A 10786-nucleotide genomic window follows, 5' to 3' on the forward strand; every position below is an offset into this window, starting at 1 on the left:
CAAAAAGGTTATTTCACGATTTGTGAATCGACATCTAAAGTAGTCTTCAATGATGATATCCATTAAGGTCTGCAAAGCAGATGATTAGGGTTAGGGTTAGGGTTATGATTAGGGTCAGGGTTAGGATTAGGGGTTAGGGTAAGGATTAGGATTATGTAAGGAAACTTTTCTTTGAATTAAATCCTTCCAACTGGGGTGGCACAGGGGTGGAAAGGCTGTGTTTTAGGGTGGCACTTGCCACCCTATGCCACCCCTGTAGATCCGCCCCTGTGCGGATGTGGATGTATGTTTATATGAATGCATGAATGTTCTTGTGTATGTATGCATGTGTTTGTGTCATATGCATGTACATATCGACATGTGTGTGTGTATTTATATGCTAGAGTCTAAATATATTTTCTTGATGAATCCCTCAGTGATTGTTTTGTTTTTGTGTTGGTTGTTGATGCAGACCAAAATAAACCTAATCAATCATATTATCACAGACTTTCTTGTACAGTCTATGATTATTATCAGGACACACAAGGACCAGTACTCATAAAGGTGAGGTAAGAGATATACAGTACATGAACGTACAATCACTATATAACTTTAGCCTTTGGTTATATATATGTGATCAAACAGAGGGAAGTTGAGGATTTATTTTAATCTACATCTTTAACTCATGTTACCATTTTCTATGGTGCACCCATAAAGTGCCTGTTCATACACAATATAGAACTGTCCATAACAGAGTTTTAGCAGTCTGCTTCTTTCTAACTGGCTGAAGGTTGTGTGTTGATTTTCATCCATACCATTTCAGCTTGGATGCTGGGTACAATACATGTCTAATAACTGAAAAATCCAAAAATTGTATTAATCTAATTTTCATCACTGTGAACTCATGAATAAACTAACTACAGAATGCTTAAACAGTAAGAATTTGACTTTTTGCCATTTTTGTTCCCCCTTGGGTTGTTTTAAAGGTACAGTGTGTAGAAAGGGGAATATATAACGGCATTGCTCAACCCCCAGAAAAGAAGCTCCTGTGATGAATAAGTATGATCCTTCCTTTATAAAGTAATCTTTATAAAACAAATGTGCATGGTGTATAGTTTCATTCGGTGCTATAGTAGAAATGCTGCAGAGCAAGATGGCGGCCTCCATGGAAAGGGTCCTTCTCCTTACATAAATATAAAATCCTCTTCTAAGTTAACAAGTACAAAATCATTTTTTAAAGAAGGTGGTTGTACACTCATTGAAACGTACTTATGAATATTATATTATATTTGTGTCGGCTCTGCTCAATTCAACACACTGTACCTTTAAGGTGCCTTAAATTGTTACATTTTCTAAAATATATTTTTTTGAAACTGTTTCATATTTTGTTTCATATTTTGAGATATTGCAAGTATCTTATGTTAAAAGTCTTAATTTATGGGATTGGATTAAATGATTAGAGACATACCTTAAGCACAGAGAAGATATAAAGGTTTTTGAATTTTGGTGATAGGTCCAAGAAATTAAAATAAAATATAAATTGTACATAAAAACATAAACGCTAACAGTAAGTAAAGAGACTAAAAGAATATCATGGTTTATTGAGCCTACTGAGATGTACATATGACACTTTCAGATTCAGTCAGTCTTAAAATGTAAAAACCAAAGCCAGCGCCTGACAGCACTAATACAAAAATACTGAGCATTAAGATCAAGACAACTGCAAACCAAAATACTCTGTAACTACATAAAAAAAACACCTTTTCTTTCAAACGGAAAATGCAGCATTTAACATTAAGATTCTACTTTTACCAGCTTCATCAGGCACTTGAGCTTATTATTGTGACATACAGTAAATAACCATATCAAATATCAGTCCAGGATGTAAGATGAGTGTTTAGTTAAGGCAGTTTGGTAATTATTAATATCTAGATCGTTATTTTCAAACTCCACAACACTCTGGATTCTATATTGCACTGCTTCAGGTCTGTCTTATAAAATCATTCTTTAAACATTATTTACTACAATACTTGGAAACGTTAAGAGATAAATACCTCGGCAAGAAGAGATTCTATGGTAGTGTGTGCAGTCAGTACCTTATGAAAATATCTTTTAATGTAAACTGTCTGACCAAAAGTCTGTGAGACACACGGTTGATTTAAATAACTAGATTAAGAACTATCAGCATACATCACGATATCAGTGTGCTCTTAATGCAAAGCAGATTAAAACTCCCAGGTGTCCATCCACTTCAGGCCAGCCATGACGCTGCCCGGCTCATGTGCAAGAGGACCGGTCATGCCATAGGAGAGGGGATAAAATAGGTAGAAACTGAAAGGAAGAAAATGGATTAGTGATTAATACAAAGTAAAAGAAACTTGAAATGTGTTATTTGAAAAGCTTATCCTAAATATCTAACAGCAAGGTCTTCATATAAACTCAAAGTGAATTTAGTCTCGACAGACCAAGATGTAAGAGTGCTTGTGTTCAGTTTAAGTTATGTGGCTGTGGTTAAGTAATAGTTTGACACTGTATGTATTTACCTTTTGACAGAGCCAGGCTAGCTGTTTCCCTTTCTTTTAGTCTACATGCTAATCTAAGCTAAACGTCTGCTGTCTCTAGCTTCAACAAACACTGCTATGGTATTCACCTTCATCCAACTCTAGCTAAGAAAGTCAATAAGCACCATCTTCAAAGTCACATGAGATGTTCTTTCACAGCGATCACTCTACAAGTCACCTCACCTGTAAAGAACGCCAAACAGAAGTCCCAGCTGCCCGACTCTCTGCAGCCAATCAGCAAAGGGTGGGCGGAGCAGCAGGTCAGTGCTTTTCAACAGAACATCTAATGTGATCCCTGTGAGAACACAAACAGAATGCTTCAGAATGTGGCTGCTTCATCTTTTTCAACTTATCCAAAACCTAAATAAAGATCTAAGAGAAGTGTATCACTTTCAAAATGCTAAACTTGTTACATATTCGTTAGGTCTATCATGCAGAAAAATTACATTTAAAAGGAACTTCTTGAACCTTTATTTACTCCTGGTCTTAGAATAATCAAATTAACTTACAGCATCTTTTTTCACTTCATATTATAAAATAAATAAATCAGGTCATAGCTTCTTTAATTTATTTACTATTATTTCATTATTTAGTTATTTGATATCTCTCCCTCTTCCCCCAGTCACTTCCAAAATCCATCACATTTCAACCTCTCAAGTCTCTTAAACACTGTTTATACCCAGCAATAACATCTGATCTGGGTTGCCGGATCACAAGTAGTGTGTGCTTTGTTAAAACCAGGTGTGAGGGGTGACGTGGCCTAGCAGTCTAAGCATGCGCCCCACACACAGAGGCTGTAGTCCTCCTCGCAGAGGTCGAAGGTTTTGATTCCAGCCTCGACCATTTACGGCATGTCCTCCCCCACTCTCTTCTCCCCACAGTTCCTGTCTCTCTTCAGCTGTCCTATCAAATAAAGGCAAAAATGCCAGCCAAAAAAAACAGATGTGAATGCACATCAATGTGTGCTGAGGACGGAGAGAGATCTGATCACTCAGTCCTCATCAAGCAGCAACCTCCTGTCTCAAAATATGAAGCCCATGCGGAAGTGTTATAAACTGTAATTCATCAAGAATCCGCTTGAGGCTGGCTGCAGAAACACCAGAAACCACATACACACCAATTCAAAACAGACGATCTTTGCAGCATTAATAAACATGTTTACAGCCTGGCTCAAAAAATGGCTTGGCTCTACGGAGTTAATTTCTCTATCGGCACACACTGTACGGGGGTGAATTTATTGCTAACGCGATGGTTCAGAAGATATTAAGATTACGAGTTTTTGCCCAAATAAGGACATGACTGACTCCCGGACAGGAACACATAGCTGTTGGCTAGGAGGCTCAAACCCCGCCTCTTTACGTCACACTATGCCTGCTTGAGTTCCGCATTTCCAATATGGCTGCCGCCGCTGATTGGCTTCAAAACAGCGCTCAGGAACAGATGGGTGACATCACGGATTCTACGACCATTATTTATACAGTCTATGGTCCTCATACAGAGGTGGTCTGGGAGGTATTTGTCCAGTGTGGTCTTGCAGTGTAGACGCTCATGGGTGCCGGCCACTCTCCCCATATCCATGTTAACAATCACAAAGAGTTACAGACCACCTGACTAATTCTAATTTCTTCACTGTGTCTCGTGAAAATCTTTACTTCTAGTTTTTATTAATGTCATTTCAACATGTGGAAGCATAAAAGTAGATTACAATGCAGTGGGGATTTGGTACCAGTTAGCATGCTGCTGAAGAGCATTGCAGGGAAGTAGTGGTGGTAATAAAGGACACGGCCCATCATGTAAAAAGGTGCATAGTGCAGCAACCAGCCGAGAAGAAGAAACCCTCCTTCTTTCGTAAGAACAAGAGAATGCTCTGAAAGATAAAGAGAGGTTATTTATTTGATGTGTGAATCAAGCTTTTACTGCTGCTGCCACAATAATCCATCAACACATTTCACTCTTGAACCACTCTCTATAATCATACCTTTTCTTTTTTGGCTCAATGAGAAACCTCTTTGGAGGGCTATTGACGCCACTATCACCATGACAAGGTACAATCCTAAAGTGACCAGGTTGATCCACCAGACCACCTAACAAAAAGAAAGAGTGTGAGGGAGGTTTGTGTGTTCGTGAGACAAGAAGACAACAATACAACAGCAGAGAAAAATAAAGCAAGCTTAAGAGAGACTCACAGGGTTCCCCAGGAGGTAAACACGGAACTCTGTATCATTCACTCCAGAAAACCTCAATCCCTTTAAACAAACACATACAGAAGTAATATATGTGTCTCTACTTTCATTAAATTTGTATTCAACTGTACAGTTAATAATTAGACATACCTGGTAGTCTATAGGCCAATGCCAGGGTTTTGAGTTCATCTCATTGTCTTTTGGTTTCAGGCCACTGTTTCCCTACAAAGACGTCTTCATGTCAATAAATGATTTCTGATCACATGCATTCTTCAAGATTAGACATGGTTATGTTTTAAAAAATGTTTGAGTCTTACTCTTATCATCACAATGTGGGACTCCAGTAAGATCTCAAAAAAATGTGGCTTCAGCACAGACAAGCTGATGTTGGGCACTGCCAGAGAGAGGAGAGAAAAGTAACATGTGGTTATTGTGTGAATTACAGAACAGAGCAGAACACAAGAGAACAAGGAGTGTTGTTCATACATTTGGGATTGATGTGATCTTCAATGTTCCACCGAGAGCTTGGAGTCTCCTTCAAGTAGGGGCTACATGTCACCTCCACCTGTTCCCAGCCCCTGAACAAAAACACAACTTCATCATTTTGTCCATCCATCATAGCGATGACTCATGAATAATATGAAGTCAGAAGAGGGAAGAATAGTTTTACCACTTAGGGAGAGTCTTGCCAGAGGAGTAAAGCACACAGCCGGTAGCTCGGTGCAGAAAGCGGACTTTGCTGCGCAGCACCTTCACCAGGTCTCCCTTCCGACCTCCACACACCTCCACCTGCCACAGGTCGTTGAGGTCACCTGTGCCATTCTAAGGGCAGACAACAGGTAGAGAACAGTTCTAGGCTTGAAGGACATACACTACACACTATTAAAATATTACACTATTAAAACTGCAAATTCATGTTATTATAACACTCACAATGCCATAACCTGTAACCTGGAAGTGTTTCTTGGTCAGAGGGGCCTCATGGAGGTGAGCATGAAGGTTACGAGTTGTTCTGAAAACAAGGGAAAAATGACATTATCTTACAAATATGCAGATACCTTGGATTTAAATTACTCTTAATCACTAACTGGAAGACGTGTAATAAAATGTTTTTCATTATACAGCTCAGTTGGACTCATTCTTACTCTTTGTGCTCCAGTCGAATGATGTCACCATGACGCACCAGATCAGGTGTCCCAGGATGAGCTTTGATAAAGACAAACAATAGAAATTATAAATACGTCTTCTAAATGACTCAAATGAATGTTGTTCTTTCTAATTAGAAGTTCTCTCACTTTGATTATGATCGGGTCTGTGAACTAGCCACAAGTTATTGTAGTCTTTGTGAAGATATGCTGTCACCTGTATGAGAAATAGCAGAAAAACAGCATACTAAAAATCAAATCAGCCCCAAACTGAGCATACTTAACTGTATGTAAGAGTGTCTCTAAAAGGCCTGACCTGCTGCTGCCGTGCTCCCACTCCCTCTGGGTATAAGTGCCAATGAGAGTGTAAATACCCTCCAGCAATACGGAGGTTTTTGATTGTAATGGTGGAGCCATAAGCCAGGTCTGCATCAGAAAGACATCAAACAAATTAAAGACACAATTCGGTAAATGTAAACGTATCATTTAGAGCAGGATTTAGAGACCACATGAGCTAATTAAAGTAGCTGAGTATAACAAAGAACAATCATTCTCCTTAATAAAGGCCAGACATGCCTCTTTGTGAACATTTTAGCCCATCTGGCTGTCATCAACACTAAGGGAATGCCTTTATTTCTCTTTGACCCCCTTTGCATGTTCTAATCATTGTTTTAGTAAACACAGCTGCAGTGTTGTGTGGTTGTAGCCACATGTGCTTTCAGACTCACACTCAGGCATGGAAGCATTGTGTAGATTGTTCCCAATTAAGCGCGACTGAAAGGCTGAACTGAAGAAACCATCACCCGGTCCACTGATGAGAAAAAACAATCATAATTATCGACACGATGTGTAAATGTCATCGAACACTGTGAACTCAATACATCACCGAGACACACCTTTTGTTCAACACGACAAAGTGGACTGCGAATATTGTAACATAACAGAGGAGGGGGAATAGGATGAGTCCAACAACCCGAGCAAGGAAGTGCTTTGCAATTTCCACCTGGAGACAAACAAATCAGGTGAGAGGCGGGATAGTCAAACATTTAACATCCATCAGCTCTATCAAATTCTGCTTACAAGAGAGAGGCTCAGGTCTCCAAAGAGCCTCCAGAGATCCCAGGCTGTGTTCAGCCCCACCAGCAGGATGACAAACAGACCCACAAACTTCACCCCCAATGCACCAGCAAGATTGAAACCGGTCAGGATCAGCCAGAGCCACCAGGAGGCAGTAAAAGGCCTGAAAACACAAGCAAAAACAGATTCAAATGTGTAGTTACTGCTTTGAAAGTCAAACATGGCCCTTATTATGACCACATAGTGCATTATGTACGACACATTGGACATTTGAGATTCAAACCTATTCAAATTCAAAATTATAATGGTGCAAAATTGGAGAAAAGCAAATAAGAAACAGCAACTAACACACTTGTATCAATTTCACCTGAAATAAAATGGGTTAGTAAATAAATAAATAACTTTGAAAATACTGGTCTAAACTTACTTTAGTTACTGATTGGATAATACAATGACACCTTAAACACTACATTGTATTTGATAACAGAGAAACCACAATAAATGTTATTCTACCTGTGTCTCTGCTGGTTAAACTTCACCATGCTCAGCACTGCTGCCATGATGAAGAACATGAGAATAGGGTCCAGAAGGATGTACTGGGTGATGGTGATGCAGCCAGTGTCTGTCAGGAGGGTGAAGTTAGCACAAAGTGATCACATTTGTTATTATTCAGATTCAGATTCAGACAACTTTATTGATCCCAAGAAGGGCAATTCATTTATAGCTTACCATACAACAACCATACAGCATTTAACACCTACAACACATCCATCATACATGCATGCTACAAGTAACAAGTCAAGCATCGGGTCTGTACATGGGACTAGAGGGTCTGTGGAGGACAGCGTAAGTTAATGTAATAAATAAATAACAGTAAAATACGACAACGATTAAAAGACAATATAATCTCTTGTCATACCAATGTTATTTAAAATGACTAGAAAGACTGCCGTCTGAGTTTAAAAGCCTGATAGCAGACCGGATAAAAGAGATTACAGGATATGTGCATACTGCTAGACATTTTAAGTTAAACAACTTCTTTGAACAATTGTTACTTACCAAATATAAGAAGGATTGCAGTGATAAAAGCAGCAGAGCGAGACCTAGACAAATCCAGCACTATGAGGTAGGCAAAGATCGGGAGAAAGGAGCCCAACACGGCACAGAACTGTAGGAAAAGTGGCAGAAAAGAAACACTGTTGTCACTTTAAAGTTGCAACCATGGCTGTATATTTCAGTTGCCCTGACTTAATTTGGTAAAGGCAAGTTTATAAAGCGTCTTACTCCTCTCATCCCCCAGTAGTTGTGGTGCTCATATTTATCTCCTGGCTTTATGAAGGGAAAGGTGCCATCATAACCTGTCATGTAACCGGCAAGGCCTATCAGCATCTGCAACAAGGTAGGGAAAGGAGTGAATGCTTGAATTTCCACTGAGCAAATTTGAGCAATCATGGAGGTAACACTCTGTCATCTCACTTTCCCAAGAGGAGGGTGAACATCAAAAAAGAAGGTCCTGTTGATGTAGTAGCTCCCCATCTTTCCAAAGTGCGTCTCATCCCAGCTGAAACACCAAAAACAGTCATAATGGTAATATGCTGCACATTAAGACACACACAATCTACACATAACACATGCATGCAGAGGACTTGAACTCACCACACATGAGGGGGCTCTCTTATTTTGTAGAGGCGGGTAGAGAAAGACAACCCCACCACCAACATCAGAAACACTCTGCTGGATGACTCGTCATTGGCATGCCCTCTGGCCACAAACTTAGATGATGTCCCATTTGAGGAGTGATTGTCATCTTCTGACAAGAGTCCAGCCATGTGACTGTGTGTGTCCTTTGATAAAGTAGTGCATTGGTTTTGGGAGGTGGGAAAGGTTTTCCTGTTTCGTACTGGTGTTGACATGTCCCCTGTTTTGTTCCATTGCGTCACACATTCTTCATTTGCCATGAGGAAATAAAAACCTGTAATTGACTAATTGGACCCCTCCAAATCAAAGTCTGATGACGTTTGGATTGCTCTACCTAATGTGAATTAAAACAGCTAGTTAGTGGATCATATGTGGATGTTTTGATGGGACGATTACAGCTTCAGTTAGCAGTAAATAATATGATTTAACACTGAAGCACCAGATGCCAGCTCTTAAAACTGACTGTTCACACTAGCTGCACTGACATTGAATGTCGCATCTTCCCTATTAGACATGTTATTATACATATTTCTACATGGTCACCAAGCTGTTGGGACACTTATCGATATCATACTTAGCCAAGCTCGTGAATTTCTAACAGAATATCCACTCGGAAACTCTCGGCATTCCAAACAGCAGCACAAGACGAGCCGATAACGGACTCTACCGCATCAAATCCCCGTTTTATCAATGAAAACTTTACATTAGCAACCCAGCGCGAGCACAGGAGGTAGAGGTAAGAGTCAACCGAAACACGTATGAGGCGCGGTGGCTTCTGGGAGCTGTATTTCGCTGTGTTATTCATGTGAGCATAGGAACGCAACGAAAACTCAATTTCCCAGAATCCTTCTGTGATGACTCATCCTTGGTTAACCAATGGGAAAAGGTTATGGATCAACTGGAAAATCAGAGGAATCGAAGCTCTCTGTGTCCACTAGAGGGAGCCAAAGTATTAAGAATTATTTCAATGTTTATTCAATTTTCATTCGTCTTTATTAAAGTCAGTGTCAATATGAGAACTTGGACTAGACATTTGCCTTCAGATCTGACAAATCTACAGTCCAGGATATAAAATGTTAAAAAAATAAAAAACATGAAGTCCAGTAGTCCAATCCAATCCATTGTATATATATTCCAAGGGTACCCTACTGCAGGCAAGATGGCGCCGCCACAAGATCCACACCGGAAGTCCACACCGGAAGTCCATACCGGAAGTTACAAAGCTAAAAACGTTGCAATAACACCCACACCGGAAGTCCATACCGGAAGTTACAAAAATAAAAGCCTTCAAAAAAATAAAAGCTTTGAAAAACAGGAACGTGAACGCAAAATAAAAGCCTTCAAAAACACGTAGGTTTACGCGTAATTCTATGAACTTTTTTGCACTTACACTTTAATCGTATCAGTATTATTGACTAGTTGATTGACTCCAAAAGTGTATAGGCTGTTGAGAATTCAAGTTACTTAGAAGCCTGCACGAATCACTAAGTTATAGTGTTAACGTCTCAGCCATGCACAGCCTTTTGTTCCGAGTGTGTGTTGAAATACTTAAAGCTGATTATGATGCTGCCGTGATGACATCTGCATATGCCTCTCTTGTTTTGTCTGGGTCATATGTTATTTTATGTTGCGTTAGCCTGACTGTACCTCACCTGCCCACCAGTTCCCTGTGGTGTGTGTCCTGCCCATAGGTCCTGCCCCTGCACACCTGCTTCCCTTTGACTGATTCCCCCAGTGACCCCTCTTCCTTCCTGCACAGCTGTTCCCCACAGGTTCATTATGATAACTGTGCAGCGTGCAGGGGTCTCTTTCCATGGGGACTTGTCACATTATCTAAGTTTGCTGTAGTGTTTGTTCCAAATTACCTTGCATGCTGTCTGCCTATGTGATCACATGTATAGATTAATGAATGAATGAAATACAGATCCAGAGTAGATCCACAGTCACGAGAGAAGAGCAGAATGTTATCTATGGTGCAGGGGCGAGTGGAGGAGGAAAATGTAGAGGTGTGTGGTGACTGTTTCTTTTTTAACATAATTTGTAACACGTTACAATGACACAGTGACAGGGGTGTTCATTAACCACAAGAACAAACGGAGGGAATGGTTTCTCCTTCTATTTTGAGACATTAGATGGGCGTAAA

General features: G+C 40.0%; 1 protein-coding gene across 1 annotated transcript; it reads right to left on the reverse strand.

Annotated features, from left to right (window-relative positions):
- Positions 1 to 1551: 1551 nt before the first annotated feature.
- On the reverse strand, positions 1552 to 9847 carry pomt2 (protein-O-mannosyltransferase 2). Its single transcript, XM_034675666.1, has 21 exons — positions 8602 to 9847; positions 8422 to 8506; positions 8230 to 8334; positions 8005 to 8113; positions 7459 to 7567; positions 6949 to 7108; positions 6765 to 6871; positions 6597 to 6679; positions 6185 to 6294; positions 6019 to 6085; positions 5869 to 5929; positions 5657 to 5735; positions 5394 to 5545; positions 5210 to 5301; positions 5041 to 5117; positions 4874 to 4945; positions 4727 to 4786; positions 4519 to 4624; positions 4267 to 4407; positions 2724 to 2835; positions 1552 to 2310 (listed from the first exon to the last, which is right to left on the reverse strand). The coding sequence occupies exons 1-21, from the start codon at positions 8901 to 8903 to the stop codon at positions 2205 to 2207; spliced, it is 2295 nt and encodes a 764-aa protein (XP_034531557.1). The 5' UTR covers positions 8904 to 9847; the 3' UTR covers positions 1552 to 2204.
- Between the last annotated feature and the right edge of the window lie 939 nt (positions 9848 to 10786).

Source organism: Notolabrus celidotus, chromosome 22, assembly GCF_009762535.1.
Source record: "Notolabrus celidotus isolate fNotCel1 chromosome 22, fNotCel1.pri, whole genome shotgun sequence".
NCBI lineage: Eukaryota > Metazoa > Chordata > Actinopteri > Labriformes > Labridae > Notolabrus > Notolabrus celidotus.